Source organism: Heteronotia binoei, chromosome 5, assembly GCF_032191835.1.
Source record: "Heteronotia binoei isolate CCM8104 ecotype False Entrance Well chromosome 5, APGP_CSIRO_Hbin_v1, whole genome shotgun sequence".
In the NCBI taxonomy this organism is placed as follows: domain Eukaryota; kingdom Metazoa; phylum Chordata; class Lepidosauria; order Squamata; family Gekkonidae; genus Heteronotia; species Heteronotia binoei.
In genome coordinates this window covers 116,022,831-116,039,818 of record NC_083227.1, presented here as the reverse complement: position 1 = coordinate 116,039,818, position 16,988 = coordinate 116,022,831, and the positions used below count along the sequence as shown (strand labels likewise).

At 45.3% G+C, this 16,988-nt stretch overlaps 1 protein-coding gene across 1 annotated transcript; it reads left to right on the top strand.

Annotated features, from left to right (window-relative positions):
* The first annotated feature begins 3,135 nt into the window (after positions 1–3,135).
* On the top strand, positions 3,136–7,145 carry LOC132572044 (uncharacterized). The gene is made up of 3 exons (XM_060238830.1): positions 3,136–3,143; positions 5,162–5,717; positions 7,092–7,145. Exons 1-3 carry the CDS (start codon positions 3,136–3,138, stop codon positions 7,143–7,145), a joined length of 618 nt encoding a protein of 205 aa, XP_060094813.1.
* Positions 7,146–16,988: the final 9,843 nt, after the last annotated feature.

Here is a 16,988-nt window from a genome sequence, read left to right as displayed (position 1 = left end):
GTACTGGAGGGAGTTATTTCCCCATTTTTTGCAGCTGTACCTGTACTATTTGTTATTGTGCAACTGCAAAAAAGAGGGAAAACCCCCCAAATGGAGTTTCATCCCAGGAAAACAGTGATGGAGGGAGGTCTGAGCCAAATCAGGTTCTCCCTCATTTTAAAAGAGAGATTCCCTGCAGCTGCTGTGAGGCTGAGGAGAAAGTGAATCAGCTTCAGAATTCCCCAGAACTGCCTTTAAAAAAAATGTCATGGCTAGTTTGGCCTTCAGGCATCATATCCTGAAGCTTCTGTTTGCCTGACATCTCATATTTTCAATTCATTGTTACATAGTCAAATTAAGGAAATCTATGAAAGCAGAAAGAGAGAGGGCACAAGGAAGACCTAATCTGCATTACTTGCTTAATAAAACTCACCCTGTGTCCATACTGAAACACCACCACTGAACACAGCAAGAATTGGAAAGCAAAACCAAAACACACACACAGGGCTTTTTTTGAGCAGGTATGCACAGGAATGCAGTTCTGGCTGGCTTGGTATCAGGGGGTGTGGCCTAATCGGCAAATTAGTTCCTGCTGGGCTTTTTCTACAAAAAAAATCTCTGTGCAAAACAAGGCCAGATCGGGGCGGGAGGAGAGATGGGGGTGCTTGCTCGGGCCCTGACGGGGGTGGGTGGGCGCCAAATTGGGTATGGAGTCCATTGTATTCTATGGGACCATAAAATAGAATAGCCCTTAAGGGGATGTCATTTTTTAATTTTGTCCCCCCTCAAAAAACATGTAGATCTGATGCTGGGGGGCATGCCCTAATACGCAAATGAATTCATGCTGGGCTTTTTCAACCAAAAAAAGCCATGCACACACATACACACAAACAAACCAAAAATGTAAGCTATCCTACAGAAACACTGTCAGTACTTCTTCCTTCTCATCCTCATGATCAAGAAAGCAGAGACTTTTAAAGTAAGCAAACAGAAACATAGCTCTATCAATAAAGAACAAAGTGATTAATTTGCTCAGAGCCTTGCCTAAGCTCTGTTGAGATGAACTATCATCTTATTTTTACACATTTCATACTGTGAACAGGAAAAAAAACAATGCCTTATCTGTTATTCTCAGTTCCATACAATCAAGATGTGTAGGAATTCTCCCCTTATTTAGATAAGTAGAAAATGTTTGGCACCTCTTGGATCCACTGAAATGCAGATGGCATCTGTAAAATAATTATTTGGCTTAGATATTTGCCGAGGGTGTATCTGTTGCATTGGCTCTGGCTGTTATATAGTGTTCATTTCTAGCTAGAGAGAAATGCTGGATGAATGATAGGTTAGGTCGTATTCCAAGGAAAATTTACTCCAAGATAAAATGGAGAAAAGAACAAAGTAAGCTTGAATCCCCACTGGGGAGAAAAGAGGGGTATAAATGAAATAAGTAAGTACTGAATATATTATAAAGAATGAGACTGATTCCCCACTAGGTTTGTTCCAGTGTCGAAGCTCTCCCCCCACCCCCCCTCCAATGCTTCTGTCCAATTTCGCACAAGCTGCCACAGGGCTGTGACTTGTCCTGCCTCTTTCCTGTGGCAAGCAAGATTCTCTGAAAACCGCCAAGTTGCAGCCCCACGGCAGCTTGTGCGAAATTGGATGGAAGCATTGTGGGGGGGGGGGGGGAGGCGGGGGGAAGAGCTCCAATGCTGGAACAAGCCTAGTGGGGAATCAGTCTGAGTTACTCACTGAACATAAGTCTGCAACTAAAATTTCATTTATCTTGCCTTAAATGCTGATGCCTAATAATAGAGTTGCAAATGCTGATGCTCAATAGTAGAGCTGCCCCTGGTAGAGGCTGGGGTTCCCTGCTGTCAGGCCCTACTCTCAGCTGGCCAGCAGGGGGAGCATTACCAGGAGAAAGAAGAAGGCCAAAGCCTCATCTAGGGTGCCAGGTCAGGCTCAGGAAATATCTGGGGACACTGGGGGTGGAGCCAGGAGACTTTGGGGATGGAGCCAAGAACAAGATTGTGACAAGCATGATTGGAGTTCTGACTATCACATTTAAAGGGACCATGCTTCTTTTAAATTCCCTCACATCATTGGAAATAATGGAGGATGGGGCATCTTCTTTTGGGGTTCATAGAACTGGAACCCCTAGTCCATTCATTTTGAAATTTGGGGATGGGGTTGAGGAGAGGTGCCCGATGCTCTGCTGAATATTTGGTGCCTCTGCCTCAAAAAACAGCCCCACAGAGCCCTGGATACTCACAGATTGATTCTCCATTATACCTTATGGGGGCCAGTCTCCATAGGGCAGGGGTGGCCAAAATTGCTTAACATAAGAGCCACAGAGAATAAATGTCAGATGTTTGAGAGCCACAAGACATGAATATTAGATGTTTGAGAGAGGAAGGAAGGATAAGAGGGAGGGAGAGAAGAAAGGCAAATAGATGAGGGAAGGGACAGAGGGGTGGAAAGAAAGCAACTTTAAATGCATTCTCCAAGCTAGTGACTTGCTTGATTTGGAGAAGTGATTTAAAGAGACAAATGTCTTTTCCAAGCCACCCAGTGGGGTGGTGGGGGCTTCAAGAGACACACAATATGTGTGAAAGAGTCACATGTGGTTCCCGTGCCACAGTTTGGCCACCTCTGCCATAGGGTATAATGGAGTGCCCAGCAGACATTCAATCCCCACCCCCTGCTTTCTGATAACCCTAAAGTGGGGGGAGGACCGCCAAACCATAGTATTCTTTGCCCCCAACTGGGGATCGGCAACTCTAGCTTCATTGTTAGCATCACACAGTAAGGATGTTATCATGCCAACAATGCCTCAGTGATGGTTTGGCATGATAATGTTGTTTCTTGTGCAATGCCAGGGATGAGGCCTAGGCCTTCACTTTCTCCTCCCCCCCACTCCACCACTGATTGCCAGGAGGTCCTGGTAACTCTACTCAATAGACTAGTGTGTTTCTTTCATTATGAAAATGGGGTGCTTTGTGATTAATAAGAAAACTAAAGAAATCCCCCATCTAAATAGCATATATTTTTTAAAAAAACTAAGATTTTATTTTGTTTTAGTTTCTTTCATTATTGCAGTCTCTGCCTCTATCAATTTCAGTTTACAAAGGCAGACAGCATTTTCCTAGAGGAAGCATGGATGGGTGAGGGAAGTTATGGATTTTCTTGATTGACTACAAACTGTAGCTACTAAGATTACATACATTATCTGAGGTAATCTAATCCTGAAGGATATGGGGTGGGACTTTGAATTCTGATCTCTCCTCCCAATGCCTGCTCTGTTCTGCCAAATTTTCCCTTTCAGTCTGCATACCCCTGCTTGCCCAGTGTTCTTTAAACCATATCCCTTGTTCAAGCAACTCTACCTCAAGGTTCTCCTGCTGCCACTGCCTGCCTGCCCAGTTGCCTTACCCTCCTGGTGCCACCAAATGCCCTTGCTTTGTCAGTCTTCCTCTTCCTTGTGCTATTGTTCTTCAAGCTCAGTTGCTGCACAGGTGTCTGTGGTATATCCATAGACTTTAATTTTAAACAATGATGCCTTTTATTGCCTAAAAAAAGTGAGCCTTTAGTTTGTGTCTTAAATTTTTCAATGTAGGTGTCCTAGGGGACTACAATACCCCTGAGTTTTATCCACTTTGGCTGGAAAACCATGAAGGCACAAACCAAAGAAAAGAAGGTTTTCCCCTGGAATTAAAGAAAAATAATAACAGAATAGAATTTTGAAAGTGAAAAAAAAAATGAAAGCAATGATAATGAAACAAAAGCATACAAAACAAACCAATAATAATATAGGCCCCTAGGGAATTAATAATAAAAATGAAACAACACCCACCCCCCCAAAACTCCCATGCACGAGTCAAAAACTCAACAAATAGATTCAGGTGGGTAGCCATGTTGGTCTGAAATAATAGAACAAAGTTTGAGTCCAGTGACACACCTTTAAGTTTAATTCTGGGTATAAACTTTCATATGTATGCATCATGCGTATGTATCTGATGAAGTGCGCATGCACATGAAAGCTTATACCCAGAATTAAACTTTGTTGGTCTTAAAGGTGTGTCACTGGACTCAAACTTTGCTCAATACATAGGTTAGATAACGACTGGATACACAAATATTTTAAACATGAGGAGCTTAGATCCCTAAAAGATGTACCTTTCAAGGACAGAGCAATTAAGACACCATAAAATGAAAGACTCCAACACTTGCCAGTAACAGAAAGCAGAACAAATTTGTATTAAACTTTATTGTACACTCTAGCCCAGGGGTGGCCAAACTTGTTTAACATAAGAGCCACACAAAATAAATGTCAGATGTTTGAGAGCTGCAAGGAAGGATGGAAAATAGATTGGGGGGGAGGGAGAGATGGAAAGAAAGCAATTTTAACTTTAAATGCATTCTTCAAGCTGCTGGCTGGCTTGGAGAAGGAATTTAAAGAGAGAAATGTCTTCTCCAATTTGGCCAATGGGGTGGGGATGGGGGCTCCAAGAGCTGCACAATATGAAAGAGCCACATGTGGCTCCCGAGCCTCAGTTTGACCACCCCTACTCTAGCCACAGCACTTATCTGCTGCTTTCCCTTGTGTATACCAATTTTTTTCAGAAAATGAGTGGGGCCAATATAAAGCAATGGTTGTTATTGGCTTACCTCATTCAAATAAAAGAGTTTTCCACAGTTGTAATAGCAGTGACAGCCCCTGAGAATCAGGATGATTGTTTACTTCTTTAGTTTATGTGTGGCTCCATTTCCCCTTCAAGCTTTTTATTCCCCATTGTTTATCTGCTTTTGTGTTCTGGGCTTTCCTTCATTGCTTTTGATTCAATCTCTGTGATACTTTTGCAAAACAAGGAGGAAGGCATTGGGTTTGATCTGCCTCCTGTGGAAGCCATTTTGGATTTGGATTTGTCTCTTTTGGCAGCCATTTTGGAGTAGTACTTACAATCCCTTCTCAAAATTCCAAGAGAAGAAGAAAAGCTGGTTTTTATACCCCGCTTTTCTACTACCAAAAGGAGTCTCAAAGTGGCTTACAGTCACCTTCCTTTACTCTTAACAGACACCCTATAAGGCAGATGGGGCTGAGAGTAGGCTTCCCAACTCCCCCGCCCTGGCGGGGGACCCCTGGATTTGCCGCTTCCTCCCCCGCTCTCAAAAAATCCGATAGCGGGAGGGAGGAAACGGCGCCAATTTTGGTGCCCGCTGCTGCCGCAGCAACAGCAGCGCCGCCGGCCCAGGAGCAGGCGCAACTGCCGCCCGCCGCCTCAGCAACACCAGCGCCGCCTGCCCAGGCGGAACTGCCGCCCGCCGCCGCCCCAACACCAGCGCCGCCTGCCCAGGCGGAACTGCCGCCCGCCGCCGCCCCAACACCAGCGCCACCTGCCCAGGCGCAACTGCCGCCCGCCGCCGCCCCAACACCAGCGCCGCCTGCCCAGGCGGAACTGCCGCCCGCCGCCGCCCCAACACCAGCGCCGCCTGCCCAGGCGGAACTGCCGCCCGCCGCCGCCCCAACACCAGCGCCGCCTGCCCAGGCGGAACTGCCGCCCGCCGCCGCCCCAACACCAGCGCCGCCTGCCCAGGCGGAACTGCCGCCCGCCGCCGCCCCAACACCAGCGCCGCCTGCCCAGGCGGAACTGCCGCCCGCCGCCGCCCCAACACCAGCGCCGCCTGCCCAGGCGGAACTGCCGCCCGCCGCCGCCCCAACACCAGCGCCGCCTGCCCAGGCGCAACTGCCGCCCGCCGCCGCCCCAACACCAGCGCCGCCGGCCCAGGCGCAGCTGCCGCCTGCCTGCCGCCGCCGCAGCAAAACCAGCGTCGCTGGCCCAGGCACAGCTGCCGCCCGCCGCCGCCGCGGCCTGAGCTACAGGCTGCCTGAGGAGAGCGGCGGCAGGTTTCCTCTCCCTCCGTCCCACCAGGCCCCGCCCCAGCAAAGGAAGAGGCCGCCGGCCGAGGCCCACCAACCCCAACCCGCGGCGGCGGCAGCGGCAGCACTGCATTGTTCTTTACTCGCCTAAAACTTTTGCGGGACTAAACATGAAGTACCTGTAAATTGGAAGGAATTGACTAGATGGGTAAGCAAATGACTCCATTCTGCCTGCTGTTTGTGGACAGGAAAACTCTGAAAAAATACTTTGCTTCCCAAACGTCCAAATATAGGGTGAACCTTCCAGTGGAGTGCATTCCTCCACAGGGACGGTATGGAAATTTTCACACATGGGCATGTGTAGCCCCTCTTCTAACTGAATATTAGGCTTGTCAACCTCTAGGTAGGGCTTTGGGATCTCCTGGAGTTGCAAGTGATCTCTAAACAACAGAGACCAATTTCTCTCTAGCATTGCTCCGCTCCCAGGCTTCTGTTTTCCCTGGCACATGCAATCGATTTCCCACTAGTTGCTCTGTGGGCCCATTTTGAGGTTCACTTCCCTCTGGTTCCCCTCACAACTTTGTAACACTGTCTTGTAACGCACTTCAAAATGTGCCCGCGGAGCAACTGGTGGGAAATCAATCACTTGCAATGGGGGTGGGGGTGGGGGTGGGGGGACAGAATCCTGGGGGTAGAGCAACGCTAGTGATGAATTGATTTCTGTTGTCTAGTTAGGAATTGGTAAGAGATCAGCTCTCCTGCGGAAAATACTCATTCCTTTAAAGGGAACTACGCTGGCATTACATCTCTGCTGATCTCCCTCTCACCCCTCTCCAAACTACACCCTTCCTGGGGGAATCGTTATCAGAGGCCTCCATGGGGTTGGTCCAGGGTCCCTTTTCAATAGGCTGCAATGAAAAGTTGGGTGACAGTGCTTTAGTGACCTCACCCACTTGGTGGGCTCCAGAAAAAGTGCTGGTGGGTGCCAGGGCTCTCAAAGGCACCAAGTTGGAGACCCCTTCATTAGGGAAAGACTTTATGCGCCGGAGGAAAGCATTCCCACTAGCGAAATGGACTTGCAGGATCCAGCCCAATAATTCTGACCTACCTTACCAATACATTTCTGCATTTGTGTCTGTTTGGATCTGTTGGAGAAAAGCCCTAGGAGCATAAAGAGCAAATTGGCATGTTCAGAAATAATAATCTGATATAATAAAACCATTTTTCCACACAGGAAGTGGCATCATCATGCAAGCAACTTCTGGATGATGCTCTGGCATTTAGGTAGGCTTCCCAATCCCCAGGTCCCAGCGGGGGATCTCCAGGTTTTACAGGTTTCCCCCCACCCCCAGCCAGCTAGCCAGTGGGGGAAGCCCCACCCCCACAGCTCTAGATCTCCAGCAGTTTCAGGGAATAATGGAGAATTGATCCACGGATATCGGGGGCTCTAGGGGGGCTGTGTTTTGAGGTAGAGGCACCAAATTTTCAGTATAGCATCTAGTCCCTCTCCCCAAAATACCCTCCAAGTTTCAAAACAATTGAACTAGGGGGTCCAATTCTATGAGCCCCCAAATAAGGTGCCCCTATCCTTCATTATTTCCTATGGAAGGAAGGCATTTAAAAAGGTGTGCTGTCCCTTTCAACGTGATGGCCAGAACTCCCTTCAGAGTTCAATTATGCTTGCCACACCCTTGCTCCTGGCTCCGCCCCAATGTCTCCTGGCCCCACCCCCAAAGTCTCCTGGCTCCACCCCCAAAGTCCCCAGATATTTTTTGAATTGGACTTGGCAACCCTAGCTGAGAGAGCTCTGAGAGAACTGTGACTGGCCAAAGGTCACCCAGCAGGCTTCCTATAGAGGAATTGGAAATCAAACCCAGTTCTCCAGATTAGAGTCTGCTGCTCCTAACCACTCACCAAGATGGCTCTCTACACAAAAGTGCTTGCAGTCTCAAAAAGGCAGGGAATACCTGCTCTAGGCTTCCTCTCATGACTTCCTTGAAAACCCTTCCAGTCTCCCTTTGAACCAGAAACATCTGTTGTGGTATATCCTTCTGAAAATCATTTTTCTTTTTAAATTACTGTTAATGAAATTCTAAGACAGGCCTTGAGTTGACAAAATTTTCTTCAGAGCTATGAGCCAGTCCAAGATTTAGAAGCCAGACTCATCCAAGCAAAATACAGTCAGCAGTATGGCAAGTGAAGGTCTTACAGACAAAAAAACATATTAATCTCACAAACATGTAATAAAGTCCCACTTTGTTGTTCAGTCACACAGTCGAGTCATGCCAGGCCCTCCTGTCTTCCACCATCCTCCAAAGTCTGCTTAAATTCATGCTAGTTGCATCAGTAATGAATAAGAATTTAAGCGGACCTTGGAGTCCTACTAGGGTTTTTAAAATCAAAGATTCCTCAGCAAGCTGTGTTTTGAGAAGGGAGCATGTATGTACTTAGTGTTTTCTACACAGTGATATAGAATCTGTCCAGGATAAATTCAAGTCCCTCCCCTCCCCCTTCCTTTTTTTTTTTTTTTTGCTGTCTTGTCTTTTTTTGGACACACTCCCTTGCTCTATCATTTTAAGGACTCCAGTGCTGCCTCCTAGGCAAGGCTTACAACATGAATAGCAACTGTTGGGTTAGCTAATTCCCAGTTCATAAATCACATTGTGTCTCTGCACTAAAATGTTTTTCATAGCTTTCCATCAGTTTGTCAGGTTATCTTTACTCAGTCTGAATGAAAGTAAATGAATGAAAGTAAAATACCATCTTCCTAATCCCCCACTAGATAGATCATTGACTTGATTTACTCTTTTTCAGGCTTTCCTTTTAGCCCTGAAGCTACCAAGAACCTTTCAAATCTATGCCTCTATCTGAACCACTTGCTGGGGGTAGTAAATGGAAATGGCTCAGGGAACTGAACATTTAAAAAGCTGCTGCCATTCCTGCTCTGCCAGATGCACAAGCCTTCTCTCACCTTCACTGTTGTAGGCTTTGGTTTCTTCAGAACTGTATTTTCCCTTTACATTCACCTTCAGGCTTTTGGAATCTGCCATCATGTGTGGTTAGCTGAGCAATTTGAAGGAGCAAATTCAACACTTGTCAGTAACAGAAAACAGAGCAAAATGTTGTTTAAAAGAGTGGCTAAACTAGCACCTTTCAGTTCTCCAGAATTCTTCAGTGGGGTGGATGTTTGTTATAGTGTGTGTGTGTGTGTGTTAAGTGCGATCAAGTTGCTTCTGACTTGTGGCAACCCTATGAATTAATGTTCTCCAAAACACCCTATCACTAACAGCTATTTTCCTAGCATTTTCCTAACTTTTCCTAGCATTATGGTCTTTTCCAATGAGTCTTGTCTTTTCATAGTGACCAAAATATGATAGTGTCAGTTCAGCCATTTTAGCTTGTAGAGAGTGCTCAGGCTTGATTTGGTCTAGGGCCCATTTATTTGTCTTTTTGTTGGTTCATGGTATCCATAAAATTCTCCTCAACACCATGTTTCAAAGGAATCCACTTTTTTCCTGCCAGCTTTCTTCATTGTTCAGCTTTCAGACACATACATAGGGCCATTACACATGCAGAGCTTACTGCAGATTTTCTGAGCAGTCAAGCCCTTAAACTTGACTTCGGATTCTGTGCCTACCTTATGCACCATTCTTTTTTCTCCAGCATATTCTGCAGCTACAACAAGCCCCACTTGCATTTACTTAATTGGGGTGGGAATGTGACATGTGGGGGTGGCATCCAGTTTTTTAAAATTTATGCCATTGTCCTATCACAGCTGCCAGAAGCATAAAGCAAGTGCCTTCAATTTAAATCTTTGTGGTTCAGTCTTTGCTCATGCATTTTAGCCTAAGTTCCTTGAATAAAAAAGAACACAAAGGAATGCAAACAAAAGGAGGGGGGGGGATCATCTTGAAACTGACAGAATAATTTTGAAACTGACAAGAGCAGCTGCAAAGCCGCCTTTTCCCACATTGCCAAGCACTGGAGGATTCTCTGCTGTGTTGTTGGCTAATGTGAAAAATGAGAAAGAGTCACACAATCTCAGGGGCAACACACTGAGTGTACAGAATGCATGGCTGAACCTAATGACACTGGAATTGCAAGCTTTGATCATTGGCAACATGCATGTGTGTGTGCACATGTGTGTGCATGCATTCAAAGTCAGCTGCAACTCCATAGCTTTGCACAGGGCTGCAATTTGTGTGAGGGAGGAGTCCTCTGACAGAAGCTCTGTGTGCCTCATTGGTTCAGCTTTGCATCTCCATAGCTCCCCTGTTCATTCCACTTCCCCATCTGTCTCCAGGATCTAGTGGATATGTTTCTCTGCTTAGGGCATGAATCACCTTTGAAACATCAGTGGCTGGCATTGGGGTGAGGGAATCTCCCCTCTTCTCCCTTCTCTCTCTCCAGTTTCCTGTTCATGAGTGTGTGTAGATGTGATGTTACTGTGCACTTTTTTGCCTTTGGTGGATTTAAATTAAAGTTTTATTGATAGTCTTGTGCCATAAAATAAAAAGTTTAGTGTTTGTATTATTGTCAAGGTAAGGTAAGGTAAAATTTTATTTGTATCCCGCCCTCCCCCCCCCCCCCGAAGCAGGCTCAGGGCGGCTAACAGCATCTAAAAGTAAACAATACAATAATAAGACATTAAATTAGCATTAAAACATAATTAAAATAATTAATTAAAACATTCCTAAATCTAACAATACTAAATCTGGCAGTAGACGTTATTATTTGACGCTATGTCTGTCAGATGGTATAATGATGGTAGATCCCTAAACCGGACCATTTTGGCGTTTCCTTTATTATACACCTATTCCCTAGCATAGCTGCACAGTAATGCTAATCTCCTGCCCCCCCCCCTGAAAATTCATGTGCTTTTTTCTTTGTGATGCTCTAATTTGATCCTGCACACTGGTTGTGATCTTGGCAGTTTTTAAAGCCTCTCCTGTGCTGATTGTCCTCTTTCTTCCAAATGGATCAATCCTGAGCAATTCCTAAGTTTGAAGTACTGTAGAATGTCCATGTGGCTAGCCACCATTTTACCATTAGGCTTCCAGAGGCTGCCAAAATGCCCTCCCCAACCCTCCCTTTGTTCACTAAAGCATTAAAGAGGAAAATGTTATCAAAGTTATATGCATTACATCCCATTCTCTCTCTGTTTGCATTTCATGTCAATTTCATTCTGCACTGATGATCCCCCCGCCTTTTTGTTTGAAATCCTTTTTTTTTTTTGCCCTGGGGATGCTGCCATTTACCTCCTCCCAAATCCCCCTTTCAAGTCATCATTGTCATCTGCATGCTGGTGACAGTTCAGCCCAAATCTCCCAACAGCTTCCCCCAGAAGTTGAAAAGCATGGGGGATAAGATGGAGTTTTGGGGAACCCCATAGGCTAAAGGCTATGGGGCAGAACAGCAGCTCCCTAGCACCACATATTGAAACCTACTCTCACAGTAAGACCAGAACCACTGCAGAACAGTGCTTCCAAGTCCCAGCCCTGAAAGGTGATCCAGTAGGATACTATGATCAATGGTATCAAAAGTCAGCAAGAGGTCCAAGATAATTAACAGGGTTTCACTCTCACATCCATTTCTTAGTGCATGTCATCCACTAGGGCACAGTCCCATAACCAAGTTTGAAGCCCAATTGGAATGGATCTAAATAATCTTCTCCATTCAGGAATCTCTAAAGTTGGCTAGCAACCACTTGTTCAGTCAACTTACTCATAAATGGTACATTTGAGACTGGACAGTCATTATTCAACTTTCCTGGATCCACAGTAGGTTTCTTTGTGAGTGGATGCAACACTGCCCAGCTCAAAGCAGGAGTGACCACCAAGTCTCTTAGGGAAGCATTTACTGTCTCCAGGACCCAGTCTACCAGCCTCTTACCAGCCAATTCAAACAGTTATGAGGGGCAAGGGTCATACAAATAGGTGGTAGGTCTCAGACTTTCCACAATTCTGTCTAGAGCCTCAGATTGCACCTGCTGAAAGGTGTCTAACACAACTGGATAAATTGGCACACAGGGACCATCTGACTCTGTCGCTGCTAATGTAGATATGTGAAATATTTTATCTGAAAAGGGCTTAAAAAAACTTTATATCAGTACTCCAAAATGTCATGGAAATGGTGGCCAAGCCACTTTTGAATTTACAAAACCAAATGAAAACAATATTTTTTGAATTGTACCCCCCCTTTAAAACTGTATTTCAGCATGTAGCATTTCCAAAAACGATCTAGAAGACCTTTTTGTATACATTTATGACAGGAATTCTAAGTACATCGTGGGGTTTGCTATCAGAGGACACTCCATATGGCAACTGGATTTATTACTTGTCTTACAAGTTCTTCAATGGCATTTTGGTTCCTCCTAGTCCCCGGCCTGAAGCCGGAGAAAGCATTTGGGGGCCTGTATACTTCAATCATTATTTGACATCTTTTGCTAAAGGTATTGTAGTTGCAGTGGCAGGTCTCATGGTTTCAATTTAATTTGAAGGATGCACCAGCTTTCAGTGGCTGAAAGCAAGATGCACTGCAACCCTAGTCTCTTTAAAAGGGAGCCTCATGTGGCCTAGTAGTCACGCTGACTTTTATGAGAAACCTAAAATCCAACTGTGAAAAGGCCAACAAACTCAACTGTTAAAAAACTGACCTTTTTAACAATAAAAAACCTCAGGCCAAATCAGTCAACACCCGCCCCCCCCCCAAAAAAAAAAAAAATCAAAAAAACAGAACCAGTAAAAGGGACAACAGGACAGGATGCAAAACCAACAACAACAGATCCAAACAAATCACTGAGAAAAGGCCAACAAGCTCCACTGTTAAAAAACTGACCTTTTTAACAATAAAAATTAGACCAAACAGGCCCCTCCCCCCTAGAACCAAAAGAGAAAAGGAACAGCAGCAGCACAACACAGCAGCAACAAATCAAACACAGAATCCTTTTTAAAACAGTAAAAAACTTGACTTTTAACAATACAGGAACTTTACCAACCCCTTCCCCCCAAAAAACCTTCACCCTAACCCCAAGAAATCAAAGCCACCCAAATCAGGAAAAGTAAAAGGCCACTGCACTTTTAAAAGTCCTCTCACTAAAGTAAGATATAGGCAAATTGGTAACCCCCCAGGCCCCCACCCCCAGCAGAACCCCCTAACCCCAAATAAGCTACCCAGTACCCACCCATCCAAATCTGGATAAGTAAAGGGACTCTGAGTCTTAAAAAGTCTTTTTACTTTTATCCTAACTAAAATAAAAACAAGAACCCCAAGACTGTCTTACCTTAGATGTCTTCTCTTTTCCATGCAGGTCAGGCAAGGCTGAGAGAGAGAGCAGCAGCAGCGGAGGCCAAGGGCCAGTGCAGCACAATCTCTCTCACACACCAACACCAACACAGCAGCAATGGAATGAAGTCCAGCCAGGCAGACTCCTTAAAAAGGTTCTCTAGCCCTACACAGAGCAGTTTCAAAAAATACCACTGCTCTGTGATTGGCCAGAGAACAGTGTTTACTTGGATACCCAAGTAAACAAAAGAACAACAATATTGCTGAAGGCTGGGGGATTAGGCCAGCCATCAGCTACACAACAGCCCTGCAAAGCATGCATTTGCAATGCATTTTGCATATATGCTTTGGATTGGCTGCTGGGGCTCCTCTTCCCCTCCCCCTCCCTCTCTGATCCCAGGAAGGCTATGGGAGAGGTGGGAAAAGGCTTCCAAAGGCGGGAAAGGAGGCAAGCAGCTTCCCTAAGGCTGCAGAAGTGCCTTTCCCACCTTTTCTATGGACTTCCGCATACTTCCAAATGTTGATTTGGAAGTATACAGGAGCCGTATATGGCTCCCATATAATGCCTGTAGATTGGATTCGGAAGTATACAACGTCGTATACTTCTGAATCAGGGGGTGTTCGGAGGTCTATTCGGTTCAGCCAGATTGAATGTGCACCCCTAATAGCCGGGAGTTCCTTTAAGTCAGGAAATGGGACATTTGGCAAAGATGAAGGCATGTGCATTAGTATACATGTCTTGCAGACAGAATGAAGGATGCTATAGCACCTGCTGGTTTCGCTCACATTCTGTTCACCTGTCACAAACAAGGCACTATTTTTTCATCAATCATTTTATCTGTTCATGAACCATTAAAGCGAATTCAGCCATACATGTTCATGAACCATTCACAAATTCAAACAGCATAGTATAATACAGCACAGTAAAGGTAACCAGCACCCCTAGGCCTAGAAGCAACCTCTTGGTGACTTGACATCACACTATTTGCATGACTGAATGAGGCCTGGCTGCTTCCTATTGTTCAACAGCAGCCACTCAATGAAAGCCAGTATGCTATAGTGATTCAAACTTCAGAGTAGCATCTGTGAGACCCAGGTTCAAATCCCAATCTTGCTATCTCACTGGGAGATTTTAAACTAGTCACATATAGTGTTCCTTCTAAGTTGCAGAGTCTTGTGAGCAAAAATTCTACTTTGTGAGCTCCTGGCATTAAAATTGTGAGCTACTGGCATTAAAATTGTGAGCTACTGCATAAATTAGTGTGCTCTGGGGTCATTTTTCCTGAGCTAAGATAAAAATATGTGAGCTGGAGGCTAAAAACCTGCAAGCTAGCTCACACAAACTCAGCTTAATGGGAATACTGGTCACCAGGGCCAGTGCATGGGAGTAGGCAAAGTAAGCAGTTGCCTAGGGCGCCACCTGGCCTAGTTGGCACCACGGGGTGCCTCCTCCCTGACACATGACTCTGGCTCCTGACCACTATCATGTCCCCTCCCATCACCAAGCTGTCCTGAACAAAGCCAAGCCACCCCCCTCTCCCCAATGTGTGACTTGGCCTCCCACCTCATCCTATCCCACCATCCTCCTTCCTGGCATGGCAGGCAAGCACTTATCCTCGCAATTTTTAAATAACTTATCACATTTTTTTAAAAAAAATTAAAATAAAAAATCAGTAAATTAAAAATGTGAAAAGTTTCAAGTTTGACGCTCTTCATTTTCCCTATATTTTTAATAATGCTGTGGGGTGGGGTGGGTGGCACTAGTAGATGATTTGCCTAGGGCACCAGAAAGCCTAGCACCGGCCCTGCTGATCACATACTTTCATTCAGCCTAACCTACCTCACTGGATTGTTGTGTGGATAACTGGGCTGTCACCATACAAATGGGCCACAATTTTCCTAGGCAGAGGCTGCTGGGGTTTGGGTGGTGCAAATAAAGGTAGGTTGGCTGAAAGGTATGAATGAGATAAAGTTGACAAATACAGGTTAGGAAATTCTTAGATATTTTTGGGGTGGATACTTAGGAGGGTAAGGTTTGAGGAGGGGAGGGACCTCAGAGGTATAGTGCCATAGACATAAAAGCAGCCATTTCCTCGAAGGGAGCTCGGGTCCCTCCAGATGGGGCATTTGAATCACAGTGGCTCTTCCAACTACAGAGATTAGTTCCCCCTTAGGGTTGCCAGTTCCAGTTTGTGAAATTTCTGGAGATTTGGGGGTGAAGCTTTGGGAAGGCGAGGTTTGGGGACGAAAGCAACCTTAGGTATAATATAGTGGATTCTATGCATTGAGGAGATGACGTTGCCGTGATCATAGCTCTTTATTGAATTACAGCATGATAACTGGTAGGCTAGAAGACTGCTGAACGGGGCCAGTGGAGCCAACTTTATACAGTCCTGGGTTCCCGCGCAAGAACGCCATTGGGTCGTTTGAACCAGCAGGGAACCTCTGATTTGGCCAGGGCAGCAGGGATTTGGATCCTACTGCCCATTGTCCCTGAGTCCCAAGTTCAGTTGTCAGGTCTCCAATGAAGCCGGCAGGAACCACTGGTTAAGGAACATGAAAAATGCAGTCCACATACACAACGTCAGGGTATAATGCCATGCAGTCCACCCTCCAAAGCAGCCATTTTCCAGGGGAACTGTCATCTGGAGAGGAGTTATAATTCTGGATGTTCTCCAATCCCCACCTGGAAATTGGCAACCCTAGAAGGAGACAAAGAAGCAGAAAAGGGGGAGAAGCTATGGGGGCTTTCAGGAAAGGTGAAATAGTGGGGGAGGGGGAAACGAGATGCCTCCTGCAAGTCCTTGCGGGTTCCCACTTGTCAATATATAAATAAATGAAAGGGGAGAAAAGCAATTGAGGGAGCAATGCTGAATGGAATAAACTGTTTGGAAGAAGAGTATTTAAAAGCTCCTGTTTCACCCTTCTGTCACATGCGAATCATCTCCTCAGCTAGAAGCTATCCACAGCTGCTTTACATAGGGTTGCCGACTCCAGCTTGATAAACTTCCTGGAGATTTGAGGGGTGCATCAAGAGAGTAGAGTTTGGCAGGGAAGGGAGCTCAGCAGGGATGTGATGTCATACAGTCTGCTCTTATGATTTCCTCCAGGGCATGTGATCTCTGTAGCCTGGTGATCAATTGTAATTCTGGAAGCACTCCATGCCCCATCTTGAGGCTGGTAACCATTGCTTTACTTCACTGGTGAGATGAGGAGGGGGGGAATCACAGAGCGACTATGTGCAGCAGGTAAACTCACTCTAACTTGTTTCTTTAGGAGGTCTGATTTTACCTCTGCTTTCCTCAGTAATATATATTTCAACAGACAATTAGTGGAATAATCAAGGTTTCTTTATAATTCTTCAAGCAATAGAACAATGAACCACAGTACTTAGTGCCCTGAAGAAACTGAAAAGTTAAAGGGCTACAGTTCAAGGAGTTTAATTGATTCTCGTATACAGTGAATGAGCAGCAGCCGTATCTACATGCTATATAAAAGTTGTTGGGCAAATACATAGAACTTGGAAACAGGTGAAATTCTTCTGCCAAAACAATTGAAGGATTGTCACAGTACATTTCAGTATAAAATAAATATTTACAGATGACAGGCCCTATGATCTGCCAAGGTGCCTTGGATGTATGTATCAGTTAGGGTGTATAAACTAATGAAATATTTGCTCTGGGACAAAGGACAGCAGAGATAAATCTAGTTGTTTACATGGCAATTTTTAAAGAATAGCTTGACCAGAATCAGGATTGTATTGTCATAAGGGATTGGGGCACATATGGTAGCTTTGCAGACTTTTTAGTAAAAGATTGCAGGGAGTGAAAAGCTACTGTAGCAATAT